The 16,352-nt window shown below is 40.2% G+C and overlaps 1 protein-coding gene across 2 annotated transcripts; it reads right to left on the reverse strand.

Annotated features, from left to right (window-relative positions):
- Positions 1-1,440: 1,440 nt before the first annotated feature.
- On the reverse strand, positions 1,441-12,023 carry LOC130921237 (epithelial membrane protein 3-like). 2 transcript variants are annotated; one of them, XM_057844884.1, is made up of 5 exons: positions 11,679-12,023; positions 9,425-9,510; positions 6,714-6,816; positions 3,754-3,894; positions 1,441-2,558 (listed from the first exon to the last, which is right to left on the reverse strand). In XM_057844884.1, exons 2-5 carry the CDS (start codon positions 9,500-9,502, stop codon positions 2,383-2,385), a joined length of 498 nt encoding a protein of 165 aa, XP_057700867.1. In that variant the 5' UTR covers positions 9,503-9,510; positions 11,679-12,023; the 3' UTR covers positions 1,441-2,382. The 2 variants fall into 2 exon arrangements, with proteins under 2 accessions (XP_057700867.1, XP_057700866.1); XM_057844883.1 differs by having other exon boundaries at positions 9,425-9,515; positions 11,679-12,021.
- Between the last annotated feature and the right edge of the window lie 4,329 nt (positions 12,024-16,352).

The following is a 16,352-nucleotide window of genomic DNA, read 5'->3' on the forward strand; positions in this document are numbered from 1 at the left end:
CAATGCTTGTGTACTTTTTTTTTGTAGTTTTACGACGGTCTAAAGAGGACAATGGTTTGAGGCTATTTTACTAATAAATCAGATGAAAAAGGAAGAAGTCTGACTATTAAGGCGTCGTTCACTAGCTGTCTAGCTTTGGAAAAAGTAGACGCTTCGGAGTGAGGACAGCATAGACAGATTTAAATGACAGTAGAGTGAAATGCCCACTACAGTCCTTATGTACCGTATGTTGAATGTATATATCCATCTTGTGTCTTATCTTTCCATTCCAACAATTTATTTTACAGAATATATATATAATTTACAGAAAAATATGGCATATTTTATAGATGGTTTGAATTGCGATTAATTGCGATTAATTACGATTAATTAATTTTTAAGCTGTAATTAACTCGATTAAAATTTTTAATCGTTTGACAGCCCTAATTATAACCTATTACATGACCATATCACACCAAAATGATGACACAAAAATCATCAAATTCAGGACAAAACAACAATATGAAACATCACCCGTCCAAAGAGCATGAGTACCCTCTAGTGGGGAAAAACATTGTTAATTCTGATTAGTATGATGGAGTTATGTGGTTATTGCTTCGTCGTCTCATTGGTGAAACTGAGACGGCTAATGTCGGCATCTCTGGCAATAATAAAGTCAATATGTAGAATAGACGAAAAATGTAATGACTTTAGTGTAGCCAAAAGTAGTGGAGTAAGAGTAGTTTTTCTTAACAAATCTACTCAAGTAAAAGTAAAAAGTATTGCGTGGTAAAACTACTCTAAGTACATTTTTTTCAAAAAGTTACTCAAGTAAATGTAACTGAGTAAATGTAACGGGTTACTACCCACCTCTGCAAGTGGATTACAGGTAGTCCCCAGTTTACGAACGAGTTACGTTCCTGCGCTGACGATGTAACCTGGATTTCCGCTTAATACGGAATTAACCCTTTAAATACCTCAAAACAGCCTCTAAAATATATATATATATATATATGGCGGAAAACACTCAGGGGACTTGAAGTTCCGCTCTGAGACCCCCAATTTGGCCAAGTTTCAAACTTGTTCTATTTGCATTAGTGATACATCATTGGAAAGCTTAAAATCTCAATTTTCTGGGGGAAGAAACATTTTGAAAAGAAGGGCATTTTTCAAAAATGTTTTTTAAACAGCAAAACCTTATCTGCAGGTGAGAGCATGCGAGAGCAGAATTACAGATGCCATGACTTTAACGAGATATTATCGCGTACTTACAGTGGGGAGAACAAGTATTTGATACACTGCCAATGGGAAAACCCGTTGGCAGTGTATCAAATACTTATATATAATACTTAAATATATAACATATAATATCCAAAAACAACACCAAGACGTTGGAGCTAAGTCCAAGCTGGACAGTGAGCAAAACTCTGAAATGACGATGTTAGACGTCCGTGTGGTTTTCTGACTTTATTCAGCTGCTCATAACATCAACACTTGCAGAATGAAACTAAAATGAAATGAAATTTAATGAGTCTCATCTTCAATAACGGCAATTCAAATTTGCGATTACAAGTAGCTGCTGATACAGTAATACTAAATGATTAGCATGTATCAGTTAGCACATCATCAAAAACAATCAAATAAACTCGCCCCAAGTAGTCAACCACACAATTGAAGACGCACAATAAACAGTACAAAATGGGTTATAAACAGCAGTCGCCTGTGGATGCTTCACAAGCAACAAATGTGAGCGCAGGTTGTCACCTCTGTCACTCGGCTGTTCTGTGTGTGCGTGTGGGGGGTGTCTGTACATGAACTCGCTTCCTGTTCTACGCTTCCTGCACCAAAATAAAAGCATGCATCACAAAACAAAGTCAACATTATAAAAAATAACGACGAGACTCAGGCGTCGTAAAGTCGGGTCCGTCCTAACGCGGGTACTACCTGTATTTAAAAAAAATGAAAAATAAAAATAAGGTCATGTAATCATGACTTTGGACTTCCAGTAAAAGTAGCAGACATGCTGCTGTGCTAAGCTGTGACCAGCCCTTGTGCAAAACAGAATGCAGTAGACTTCTACATTCACTTCTACATTACACCTATGTCGATATGATCTGAAATTTTTTTATTATGCTTTTAAATCGGGCAACTCTGGATGAAATTAAACATGAAAAAAAATTAATTTTTCACATATTAAAACCGTAAATTTAATCAGTCATTAAAAAACACATTTGACATTTCAAACTTGAACGTGATAAAGATCATTCAAGGCATGCATAGATTTGCTGTGTGCACTTTTTGCACTTTTGTAGATGTTCTTAATTTCAGACATTTTGACATAAACAACAATATACCCTTTCAGTCCTTTTGATTGAAACGCACAAAGCCTAAAGAAGCGTACTTTCATTCTTTCTTTCGCAGGTGTCCGTACAGAACACCGCTAATAATCAGGAGAGGGACGCACAGCCATGCCAGGATGAAGCAATAACCAAAGCGACCCTTCGCCAAATCTCTAGAGTCGTTGAGGATCTCCTTCCTGTGGAAGGTGAAGATGAGGCAAGCGGCGAAGTCCGTCAAGCCTACAAAAGTTACAGAAAAAAATGTCAGAATATCAAAGGAATTTAGACATTTTTAGATTCTTTACTGAAATAACTATTCCTAACTGCACTAAAATGCCCACTTCAACATAGAGTTGTACCTCTACTTATGAAATTAATTGGCTCTAGAAGTAGTTTCGTAACTTGAAAATTCTGTAAGTAGAGATGTGTTTTACATGTAAATGGCCTAATCCGTTCCAGGCTCCCCAAAATTCAGACATATTTTATACGCATAAAAATTCATCACAACATGTAAAAAATACATGTTACAATGAGATTATTGCAGAATAAACATGAAATCAGAGTTGTAAATAATGTAAAATACCAAGAATAAAGAATAAAAGTCCTCAAGTAAAGCTGTCAGAACACGAGGGGCGAATGAAGAGGACGCTGGGATACACACATACAGTAGAGGTCCCTCTTAGCCAATTGAATGCCAGGAATGCTAGGCAATAGCCAATAACAGAGCATCTATAAGTATGTTAAAATCAGTAAACTCTGGGAACTCTGTATGTAGATGTTTGTAAGTCGAGGTACCACTGTATTTTTTTTAAATACATAATTCAAAAATAAAAATTACACTTAAAAACAACTTGGATTACAATCTTCCAGGTGAAAAAAAAAAAGTAAACTATTGCAAAAATTATTTCGATTACTGAATTCTTCCTCCTGGATTAAATTTAGATAAGATTAAATTAGATTCAACAATAAAATTAATGCTTGAACATCCAGGATAAATGATCAAATGATTAAAAAATATATCTTCACACTGAAGTTGAGGAAATAAAAATAATAATACACATTTTTAAATCTGATTTTAAAAAACAACAACATTAAAATAAAGTTAAATTCAACTGAAAAAGTCAAACCATACCACAGGCGGAAGAAAAATCTATTTTCTAAATATTTAATAAAATAAAATAAAAGTTGAAATCAAATTTAAGTCATACACTCACAAAATGACAGATACTACATGTTTATGTTTCCTAGTTAAAAGGATTTAACAGTAAACACATTTAATAGAAAGAAACATTCACAAATAAATCTAATCAGTCTACACTTGCAAATTCCAAATTTAAAGGCATCAAACAACAAATTAATACAAACTCAGACTAAATAAGTAATAACTACCCCTGTTGTAAAATAAACCAGCATTGAGTCCATGAATCCAAATCACCTGCAAAAGCTTGACACAGTCCCGTCAAGTAGAAGAGCCCTCCTTTGGACATTGTGAAGAGCTGAGCCACAAACACAAGTAGGGAGATGGACGAGAAGACCACCGACAGAACCATGAGGGCTTGCACCGACTGCAGCCAGTCTAAAACCAAAAATGCTCTTAAACCAAAGTTCTGACTACAATACCTGCAAGGCCGGCCCAGCCTATACGCAGACTATGCAGCTGCTTAGGGCCACCACCAGGGGGCCCCCCAATCTGGCAAGCGCATTTTATACATTGTTAATAAAGCATCGTGAATAATGTGGCGTGCGTTGCCATTTATCTATGCAAAAATCCATTTTCTTGTCATTACAATCTGGCAACCTGGGGAGTGACGTTGAACTTGCTTTGCGATGATTGGTGCTCAAACTTGATTGGAAAATAGATGCACAAATATGTCGAAGAGAATTTATCCTTTGGAGCAGAGAAACGAAAGAAGAAGAAAATCAGAGAAGATAAGAAACAACAGTATCAAGCAGGGGTCGCGTTAACCGAATATTTTCCGTCGTTGACCAATTTTTTAAAACGGTGACGGAAAAAACTGAAGTCCATCCGTCATTTTGACAGGTTGCAATTCACACCCCAGACCACAGGGTGGCGAGTGAGCATATTAATTAGCTATTGTCTCTCTTGATGCATGACGTCGTTGGCCTTACTCTGAAAAATGTCAAGGCAACTGAGTGTCCAAAGTTTCTTCAAAAAGCCCCAAAACGACGATGGCGTTGATAAAAGAGGTGAAAAAACAGGGACTGCACAAGCGGGCACGCAATTCAAGTCCATGCGCACCAGGAGGAAGGTGTGAAACTGCGTTCAGGCCACAGCAGGTGAACTGTTAATTTCATTGTTCCATATGCTACATATGGTAGGCTACCTACCTACTGGGGCCACAGTCAGCTGTTTTTGTCACTGCGGAGAAAAAGTTACATATTCATCTGCTTGATGTGTGATGGCACGGTGTGGATTCTCTGTTAAGCTTGTTCGGACAGAATATTAATTTAAAATGAATGAAGACTAAATACTATTGAATATGTTGAAGCGGTATGCAATGTTAAGAGTCTTGCTAGCTCGAATTGCTGTGTCTAGCCACTGTAGCTCTGCTGCTCTCTGTGAACGCTCTATTCAAGCCGGAACGCGCGCGACTCTTAAGTGTCTCTGTCACGTGACTGTGTCGTAGCCACTAACGCGCTCGGCCCAATGGACACACAAGTACGGAAGGTGAATTATGCCAAACAAAGGGTCACCACAATGTCATTATCATCATTTAAAAAATTTAAGTGACGGGTAAAAATAGATTATGACCGGATTTTTATGACCCTGTCAGTCAAAATGACAGACAACGAAAAAGTCTAGCGCAACCTCTGGTATCAAGGTAATATAGCATGTTGTTGAAGTTGTTGTTGTGCAAGATACTACGACTTGAACGTTGTTGTCAGCTGAGTTTGTCAATATGTCATATTGGTAATTGCCATTAGCCACAGTGCCCCCGCCGCCTACGCGCCGCCTAATATGGACTGCTGTCACCGTACAACATTCGGATACTCAGCAAGGGACGTCATGCCGTCGCTGTTTTTACTGCGGCATGACAGCATCATAAACAATGGAGGTGGACGATCACGACGTGGCATTCCCCCTCTTTTCTTTTCCACACATTTTTCTTGAACCTTCAAACTACGTGACGTCTCTCAATAATATGCTTCAATTCGGTGACCATTTGGGGTCCTCCCATCGCGGATGAGGTGGAGATGAACGTTTTTTACAGAGCTCATCTCCCGAGTTGTCTCCGGTCAGCCAGCTGCGGGGCTGGCCCCTCCCAACTCAATGCCGACCAAAAATGAGTAGCCTACTGTATATAAAAATGCGTAGAGGAAAATTAAACCCCAAAAAAGTGACCTGTGTGGTAACCCCAGTCAAAGAGGCACGCGATCAGTTTTTTTCAACTCAAGTCATTTCTGCCTGTCAAAACTGTCGCCACTTCCAGGATGGCTACTTTTATGCACACATTTACAGGAAATACACGTAGCGACACACCATATGCTTCTATTTGTTATTTTCCAAGTGGTGAGAGCGCAACTGAGCATCGATTGTAACATCCCAAGTAATGATTTTAGGCTTACGTTATTTTATAAAGATTTATTTTTATCACAACTCGGCGCCTGCTCGTAAAAGTGCTCTCCCTTCACTCTCGCTCCTGCGTGATGTGTTCAACTGCGATCACGAAAAAAACAGTGATCACAAAATAATGACAGTAATGTGTAGTGATTTCAAAATTTGCCGCGGGCAAGTAATGAGTTTCCGGTTCAGAGGTGAACCGCGCGGGCGACCACAGAACACATTAGGCTTCTCCTTTCTACGCATGCGTAGTTTGCGCAAATGCAGGCTTACCTTGCAGAAGCGGGGGGGCTTAAACGCACCTTAAAACGAAGTGTGGAAGAATAAAAAAAAAAATAGTCGGCAAAATACCCTAGAGAAAATTATCTGTCTCGTTGCATTTATATCACACATTATTATCAAGTAGTATGCCATGTATCAGCCTACGGTGAATCGACTGAATTAGTTGAGCATTCCCCACAGTACACGTTTTTGTTGACGAATATTTTCCTGGGCTGAATTTTGTTCCACTAATCATATGTTGTACTTTGGATGATTCAAAGGATCTATTGAGAAGAATCTCAGTATGGAATTGGAGGTGGAGTGCCGTCATCTTCACAAGATGATGATTTCCCCAAATGTACAATTCAAGGTAATGGTTGGCAATGTCGTGTACATAGTTAAGAGATCAAGAATCAAGAAAGATGCACATAAGGTTACAATTTTAATACATTTTTACAAAAATATGGGCCCCTTGGTATTATTTTGCTTAGGACCCCCAAATGGCCTGGGCCGGCCCTGAGTACATGCCAGGGATAGGGTCGATTGCTTACCGCTCTCGTTGGTGGCGGCGCACAGCCACGTATTGGTGGCGTTGTCGTGGAAACAGTTATACCACAGATCGCTGATTTCCGAATCATCCCACACCCACCAAGACTACATTCAGATGAGAGAAAGTATGCGTCTTTTACTCAATGGCTGCCATTGACGGCGACAGACGTCCAATCCCTTTTGACGGTCAAAAGGGATTGGACCATACGCGGAGTTTGAGGGGGGCGGCAGGTGCGGAAATCCCTCCCTCCCCACACACACACGCGCACACACCCCACCCCCCGGTGGCCGAAAAATGCAATTTTCATAATGGGTCAAAATTATGTTTCAAACAAATCATTTGACTAGCACCTTAGAGAAAGTCGTTGCTTTGCTTAGCAAAACTACACCTGAGGAGGCAAGATAAGTTCAAAGAAATTCCGACTATCTAAGCTTTCAAAAGCTTTAATAACAACCGAGCTTGAACACGAACAGTCATCTTAGAAATGATGGGCGGGTTTGAAATTTTCATGCTAGATGTTTGTCCACTGTGAGAGACAATCTAAAGGGGGAAAAAAATCCAGAAATCACAGTGTATGATTTTTTAACAATTTATTTGTATTCTACTGCTGCAAATAAGTATTTGAACACCTGAGAAAATCAATGTTAATATTTGGTTCTGTAGCCTTTGTTTACAATTACATAGGTCAAACGTTTCCTGTAACTTTTCACCAGGTTTGCACAGACTGCAGCAAGGATTTTGCACGACTGCTCCACACAGATGTTCTCGAGCTCAATCAGGTTTCTGGGCTGTCACTGAGAAACACGGAGGTTGAGCTTCCTCCAAGATTTTCTATTGGGTTTAGGTCTGGAGACTGGCAAGGCCCCTTCAGGAACTTGATATGCTTTTTATGAAGCCACTCCTTGGTAATTCTGGCTTTATGCTTCAGACCATTGTCATGTTGGAAGACCCAGTCACGATCCATTTTCAATGCTCTAACTGAGGGAAGGAGGTTATTCCCCAAAATCTCACAATACATTGTGCTGGTCATCCTCTCCTGAATACAGTACAGTTGTTCAGTTCCACGTGCAGAAAAACACCCCCAAAGTATGATGCTACCACCTGCATGCTTCACAGTAGGGATGGTGTTCTTAGGATGGTACTCATTATTCTTCTTCCTCCACAGACTGAGTGGAATTACTACCAAAAAGTTCCATTTTAATCTCATATGACCACATGACTTTGTCCCATGACTCCTCTGGATCATCCAAATGGTCATTGGCAAACTTAAAACGGGCCAGGACATGTGCTGGTTTTAGCGAGGAACCTACCATTCCATGAATGATTTTTAACCATGACATCTTAGCAGAGGCGTAGCAAGGGTCCCCGGGGGTCCCAGGCAACAAGCAACATGGGGCCCTTCGAGCGTGTGCAAGTAAGGGGGACAGTTGGACTTGGAGCAATAGCATATTTAATAAAAGTATAATAACGCCTCGGTCTCATAGAGCACTTTTTAGGACACTCAAAGTGCCCGGCTTCTACTACATTAGGACTAAAACTACAGTAACATAGTACAATCACCCCTGTCTTGCTTCCTTTACTCCTCTTCTGCTTTGTTTTTCCTTTTGTTGCTTCCAGAAGGATAACTTTTTATTTCGAATATACACCAATTTAAAAAAAGCCAAATCGCCGCTAACTCTCACTCTGAGTCACGTGGGGGGAGGGGCGGGTAGAACGAGTGAAGTGGCCCATTCAGGGAACTCAGACACAAGGCTTTCACTGGTGCAATAAAGCTGCGTGTGGTAAATCTGTTGGCCCTCTGGGGGCCCCTGCTGGCTGGGGGCCCTAGGCAATTGCCTGGTTTGCCTAATGGGACGCAACACCTCTGCGTCTTAGTGTATGTAGTTTGTGACAGTAACCTTAGAAATGGTGGTCCGAGCTCCTTCTAGGTAGTTCTTGGCTGATTCCCCAAGATTCTTATAGGATCATTGAGACCCTACAAGGTAGATCTTGCAAGGAGCCCCAGTCCGATGGAGATTGACAGTCATGTTTAGCTTCTTCCATTTTCGAATAATTGCTCTAACGGTGGATCTTATATCACCAAGCTGCTTGGCAATTGCCCCGAACCCTTTCAAGCCTTGTAGAGGTCTACAATTCTGTCTCTGGTGTCTTCAGACAGCTCTTTGGTCTTGACCACGTTAGTAACTGGGGTTTCTATGGGGTGGACAGGTGTTTATATGCATCTCAAACAGGTCAAAAAGTGTACCTCTACTCTACTTTTTCATTGAACTTTTTAAAGGCGACTAACAGGTCTTTTAAGCTTACAATTGTAGCTAATCCACAGGTGCTTAAATACTTATTCGCAGCAGTATAATACAAATAAATAGTTAAAAAAAAAAAAAAAATCATACACTGTGAATTCTGGATGATTTTTCTTTTAGATTGTCTCTCAGTGGACAAGCACCTACCATGAACATTTCAAACCCGTCCATCATTTCTGATTGGGAGAACTTGCAAAATCAGTTCAAATACTTATTTCCCTCTCTGTATAAACATATGTTGCAAGTTTATTTTACTGCTGGCACTGCGTTTTGGGGTCATCATCATGTTTTGTCCCCCCCCACAAAAGTCAAACTCCGCCTATGGATTGGACGTCTATCGCCGTCAATGGCAACTTTCTATGGATGTATATTGCTTCAGAGCGCCATCTTCTTGAAAAAAAGTGCTACTCACCTTCTCAAGGGTTGCCACGAGGAGCATGGACAGAGTAAGCAGATGCAGCACAGTCAAGGATATGAGCAGATAGACCATGGTTGAGCCTGCTCTAAATGAATAAAAATATTATTAGGCATTTCGTTCCGGAAATGTCGCAAGCGGGTTCTGTTATGATTCATGGCGCAGCTTCCTCTTCAAAAGATGAGGGGCAGACATGCAGAAAGAGCCTCTGGTGACTCCCTCCCTTCAACATCTTTTATCTATTAGAGCAATCACGAACACACTCCCCCTATAATCTGCACGTCTCGCACTTTTTGTCTCCATGACATCACAAGCCACATACTCATAACTTCTTTTCACTTTCAGAAAGACCCTTTCTTTCAAACAGGAACTGAGATTGAGACAAGTTGTCGCCAAAGGAAAAAAATGCATTAATGCCCGTATGACGCTTTGCAATGCTTACAAGGATTTTCTTCCCCTTTATGGTCTACATTCCATTTTTCTTACTTCACACTTTGCTATTTGAGCAGTTGATAACTCGAGTGGGCTAGCCGCTAGCCCATTCTGATTCTCAGTGACTTATTAAAAGTTTTGTTTGTAAAAGTACAATTTTTTGAGCAGGGTGGCGGATCACTGTAAAATGCAAACTATGCGATTAGGATGACAGGGTGGACATTTTCAGCTAGTTTTTAGTATTTTTAGTATTTCGTGAGTGTTAGGACCTAGACCACTATAGCACGAGTTTTTTTTTTTTTTTTTTTTAAACATTGAACTGGAACAGTTTAACATGAAATTTAAACAAAAAAACCTAAAACTCAAAATAATAAAAATGGAGTTAGCCCATTCTGATTCTCAGTGACTCATTTCAAATGTTCTTTTTTGGAGTTTTTAAATTAAAAAAAAATTTTTTTTAAAGAAAAAAGTTGTTAGAACTAAGACCAATCACTGCAGTCACTGCAAAATGCAAACTCCTGTATATATGAGTTGGATGACAGGGTGGACATTTTCAGCTAATGTTAGCATTTTGTGAGTGTTAGGACTTAGACCACTATAGCACTAAACAGTTTAATTTTATTTATTTATTTATTTTGTTATTTACACTGGATAGCAACTATTAAACATAAAAGTTGAATACAAAACACAAAACTCCAACTAAATACTTAAAACTGAGTCAGTCCATTCTGATTCTGAGTCACTCATTTAAAGTTCTATTTATAATTTGTTTTAGATTAAAAATAAAAGGTTTTGGGAGGGGAAGAAACTACAGTATGAGTTTCATTACAGGGTGGACATTGTCAGCTGAAGTAAGCATTTTATGAGTGTTAGGACTGTCATTGGCAATTAAGGGGAAAAAAAAAAAAGAAAAGAAAAAAAAAAAAAAAAACATTAGAAAGCAACCAAACAAAAAAGTTAAATATAAAACGTAAAACTCTAGCAAATTGAAAAAAATACAGTCCAGTCTAATTCTCATTCTCATTTTAATTATTTTTTGCTTAAATGTTTTCTGATCTTTTTGTTTGGAGAAAATCACTGCAAAAATTCAAATGAAAACTGAAAATGCTAGTAAAACAACACAAAAATCGAGTTGCGCAATAATGATTCTCAGTGGCTCAAGTATTTTTTGAGGAATTTCCCTTTTTCTTTTCAGGAAAAAAAATCACAATACAAAATGCTAACTTTGCAAGTTTGATGACTTGCCATTAGCAATACCATTTTTGACAGCACAGTGAATTTTTACTGTGGAGTATGATTCTGTTAGCAAACTGACTGTGAACTGTAACAAATATATTTAAAATTCATGAACGACTTTTATGTCCACCACGAGTTGACCATGAGACAGAGGACGTGTTAAACTTGACATCATCCAGCTACACATATAAAAGTTGTTGATAAAATAAATATAAATATACTGCAACTGTCCACTTCTTCAGCAACAAAATGTTGGTTGTAAAATAATGTTTTGCACATACCAAGATCCATTAATAAATAGTAGAAAAAACACATTTTACAACCTATTCTACTTTGCATGTACTGTTAAGTTCCTCTTTGAATGAATAGGCTGAGAGAGTGTGGGCAAAGTTGTTCTCATCACATTCTGATGTTGCCTCAAGTTAGCTTACATTCTCCTATATAGTGCATCGAGTTCATGTAAAAATGTCCACACAGTGCCAAGACATACTGTAATTTTCTGGAATGTGAAAACAAATCATTTTCCCTGAGTGTTCACACCCAAAGAGTAAAAAAGCATCACACCAGCATGATGTCCTCTTACCAGTTTAGTTCGAAGCTTTGGAGTTTTGTCCCAAGAGGTGGTGTTATCCTCCTTCAGCGCTCTTTTCCAGGATAGTCGGAATGTGTGGAAGCATAGGAGGAGTACTCTACACCCATTTCCTCTGAGTTTCTGCCTCCTCCCTCGCCTCCTTGTAGCCCTCCCCCTCATAACTGTGGTCTGGAGCAAGGAACATCCAATTTGCCTGGATCGACCAGATTTTCCCCCTCTCACTTTTAAGCGGTATAGATGCCGTTTGGACCAAGAGAGAATGGAGTCTTCCGCGACAGCTTCAAGCGAGTCCGCAGGGATGTGAAGGAAGGCAGGCAGGAAGTTCAAAGCGCTTGGAGGCAGCGACCCACTCTGGGGGCCAACGCGCAGGAAGTGGCAGCCCACCCAAGACACAACACACACGATGAGCGAGGGAAAAGTTGGCTTCATGATGCTCAAATGGACCAAAACTGGCACATGAGCGGAAAAAGCAGTTACAAATAGTGGCAGGACAAAGAGATTACGGTCAAGCTACTGATATTTATTCAGACGAATGTACTTACATTTTGTCTGTTATTTCTTTGTATTGTTCTTTCTTTCTTTCTTTCTTTCTTTCTTTTTCTTCAAAAGCTAAGATTCTTGACTATTTATTTTGCAATTTATATTGATTTATATATACAGTGTTTTGTACAGAGTGTACAAAAGTAAGTACACCCATCGCATTTCTGCAGATATTTAAGTATATCTTTTGATATATAAAGCCAAGCATGTCTCCAGACTTCATCCCAATAGAACATCTTTGGGGGATCCTCAAGTGGAAGGTGGAGGAGTGCAAAGTCTCAAATATCCGGCAGCTCCGCAACGTCGTCATGGAGGAGTGGAAGAGCATTCCAGTGGCAACCTGTGAAGCTCTGGTCAACTCCATGCCCAGGAGAGTAAAGGCAGTTCTGGATAATAGTGGAAGCCACACAAAATATTGACAGTTGACATGTTGCATGTTAATATTGACAACTTTCACTAAGGGGTGTACTCACTTTTGTTGCCAGAGGTTTAGATATTAATGGCTATATTTTGAGAAGAAAATAAATTAACTCTATTATATAAGCTGCACATAGACTACTTTTCATTGTGTCAAAGTGTCATTTTTTCAGTGTTGTTATATATTATATATTATTACTATATTAATTATTAATTATATTAATACTATATTAAAGATAGTTAAATATCTGCAGAAATGCGAGGGGTGTTCTCACTTTTGTGATACACTGTGTGTGTGTATATATATGTATATGTATATATATATATATATATATATATATATTATATATTTATGTGTATCATATTATATATTATATTCAATATTATATATTGAATATTATACATTGAGCGGCTGGATAGCTCAGTGGTAATGACTTTGGTACGGGAGGTCGGGGGGCACCTGGATATAGTGATATCCAGGTGGGTCCTTAGGCAAGGCATGCTATATGCCTACACCTCCGCATGAGCGGAACAAACCATGATAGATTCATACCTGGGTTAACAAGGCGTCAGGTGTTGGGGGACCAGGACAATGTCAAGTGGGCTACTGGAATAAGACACAGATGGAGCAGGACGGAGAACAAGGTGTTAATGGAGTGCTACTACAGCAGCAACCCCTAAGAAAGAGCCCCAAGAGCAGCGGAAGAGAATGAGAGAGCAGCGGACCTGAGAGAGAAGATCATGAAGTCCTGGGGGAACTCACCTACCTCCTGCCTCCCAAGGCTAACAAACAAAGTACCATCAGAATATCTACATCACTGAGACCAATCAGCTGATCTATGCAACAGCATCAGTCATCCTAGAGTCACTTGGCTACAAGATAAATAGCGCCAGTAGCCGGAAAGAGCCTCCATGGAAACGAAGGCTAAGGCAAAAATCATGGCAACATGGAGAGAGGTTAGCCTCCTAACAGAGCTGAGCAAAGGTGTGAAACCTTAGAAAAAACTGCCCAAGAAATACAGCAAGCTGTCCACAGCTGAGGCACTGGAGACTGCTAAGCAAAGGCTCACAGCCCTAGCTAGCCGCCTAAAGAGGTACACAACAGAAGTAGAGGCCAGGAGAATAAACACTATGTTCTCCAATAATCTCTACTCTCAGTGGCAGGGTAGCAAGACCACAGCAGACCCACCCAGAGCTGAGACTGAACAATACTGGAACAGTATCTGGGAAAAACAAATGCTTCCATGTTGCCGATAACACATTTGTTTAGGAATAATTCACAACATTAACGCCCAATGGCTGGCAGACCTGCAGTCAGAACATCGCAACATCCCAGAACAACATCACAACAGCAGACATCCAGACAAGACTGTCCAAAATAAAGAATTGGAGAGCTCCAGAGCCCGACAAGCCTACTGGCTTAAGCTATAATTTATTTATTGTCCACTTCAATTTTTTTTCTGATGGGCTATGGTAGCACTGAGACGACGAAGTGGGGAGTCTAGGAGGCAATGCAACTGTATATGAAATTGCAAAAGTGCAACGATGAATGGCTGAGCCGAACATGGCACGCAATGCAGATTTTCTTCAATACTGGAGGAGCCAATGGACATCTTATCCAAACCTCTTTCAACTGGCTAAGAAATTCTTGTGCATGCTGGCATCGTTGGTTCCATGCGAGTGTGTGTTGTCCACAGCAGGTGAAATTGCTTTTTTTTTTTTTTAAATAAAAAAGAGCCAACTAAATTTTAAACTTTAAAAAACTGTTTTTGAATAAAATTTTATCAGAACAAAACGTCCACAAGCATCCTCATTCACCCATTCATTATTACTTACATTTTCACATTATATGTTCACATAATTAAAAGATATGGAATAATGCAAAATGAATGCAAAGATTTAAATGATTAGATTTTACTATGTCGTCAATTCAGTGTCATTCTGTCAAGTGGGTTGTCTGTAGGGATTTTTTTTATGTCCAGCAGGTGTCAGTATTCAATGACACAGTATCCACACTGTGTTAACACAGTGTCACTGTGTCGATACGCTTTATAAGGTCTCACGGACCCATCACTAGTGTTTACATCAATTCAAGTTCTTACTGAGAAACACCAGCACACTTAATTGTTTTTTTGTAAATTTTACGATCATAGAAGCCATCAGGGAAGTCAGAGAAACACACGCAGATACAAAATAGGGTGACTTACCGATTGACAGGTGCAGTCTGTGCTACTTCAGGTCCCACGCAGAGAGCATTAGTTTGAAGGCTTGCGCTATCATTTCACCCGTGTGGTCGTTGGGGAAATAGGCCGTTTACAGCACCAGGGTGCGATGCTCCCACTTGCTGTTTATAAAATGGACCGTCAAACTAATGTAGGGCTCTGTCGTTCAACCGGATTACAAATCTGACGTGACTGCAAAGTATTTAACATATCGGAGTTCAGCCAAAACTTTTTCCCTCTCCGTAGTGTACATCTTCGGGATGACCGTTTTGGAAAATTTTCTAGATAGGATGTTGTAGCGCTTGTCTGTTTCATGCATTAAGCATTTGAACCCCTGTTGTTCCAGTGCTGCTCTCAGTACCATGTCTCTGACAATGTAGTACGCTATGGCATCGGTTGTTTCTAACCACCTTTTAGTAGTTCGCTTGTAAGGTGTAGCCCATACGAAAGCTATGCTGGGCTGCAGCTGTTTGGAAGTGGCACGGGCACTAACGTTTCTCACATTGTCGCCCTGTTTCTTCGTCAGTTTAACTGCTTCGAAGTCCGTATTGTGGTTGTGCTCTAGGTGGTGGAACAGGTTCGAAGTGTTGCCCTGGCTCATGGCAACGGTTTGCACTGTGTGTGCTTTTTATCCACGTCGTCCTTCTGGTATCCAAAATACCTCCACACAGCTGACGTTGAGTTTTTTTTTTTTTTTTTGCAGCAATGCGTCGTCGTCATATTGTGGCCTGGCTACTGATAGCCGTTTCAATTTTATGGGCCTCCATCACATTCAAGGTAGCGTTAGCGTAGTGGATGGCAACGTGCTTCTGTTTGTAGTTTGTGATAGTCATGTCACGTGACTTCACATATAAGCACACTGGCAGGAGCTCCTTAAAAGGGAAGAAGCACAGCCTAACAACACACATCGTCAAAGCGGGCAGAAAAGACCATATTTTCTTGTTGTATTAGATTACCGAATTTACCGACATGGTCAAAATTATGTCAGTCATCGCGAATTTCGGTAACGGTAAATTTACGGTATACCACCCGGCTCTAATATATACATGTATATATCAGGGGTCGCGTTAACCGGATATTTTCCGTTGTTGACCTGTTTTTTAAAACAGTGACGGAAAAAACTGAAGTCCGTCCGTCATTTTGACAGGTTGCAATTCACACCCCAGACCACAGGGTGGCGAGTTAGCATATTAATTAGCTATTGTCTCTCTTAATGCATGACGTCGTTGGCTCTTCTGTCAGAATATTGTAGCGTCACCGGGGTCTGGCGGCGGCACCGTGATTGACACATCAACGCGAGGTTCTTATTGGTGCACCCGGTGTGCCAGCGCGTCATCCAATTGATGGACAAGATTGCCGCCTGTGTATAGACCCCAATCACATGACGTCACAACTCCGCCCCCCTGACCGGAGCCGCCATATTGTGTGTCAGCTCGTCATGTTTACACATTACCGCTACCTACATGCCTCCTATTATGGCGTGTTT

This window comes from Corythoichthys intestinalis, chromosome 9 (genome assembly GCF_030265065.1).
Source record: "Corythoichthys intestinalis isolate RoL2023-P3 chromosome 9, ASM3026506v1, whole genome shotgun sequence".
NCBI lineage: Eukaryota > Metazoa > Chordata > Actinopteri > Syngnathiformes > Syngnathidae > Corythoichthys > Corythoichthys intestinalis.

Bases quoted from the DNA above. Each gene is read 5' to 3' on its own strand.
- LOC130921237 (XM_057844884.1), bottom strand. From the start codon at position 9,502: ATGGTCTATCTGCTCATATCCTTGACTGTGCTGCATCTGCTTACTCTG. The intron at 6,817-9,424 runs GTGAGTAGCACT...ATCTGAATGTAG, and splicing joins TCGTGGCAACCCTTGAGAAG to TCTTGGTGGGTGTGGGATGA. The intron at 3,895-6,713 runs GTAAGCAATCGA...TTTTGGTTTTAG, and splicing joins CGCCGCCACCAACGAGAGCG to ACTGGCTGCAGTCGGTGCAA.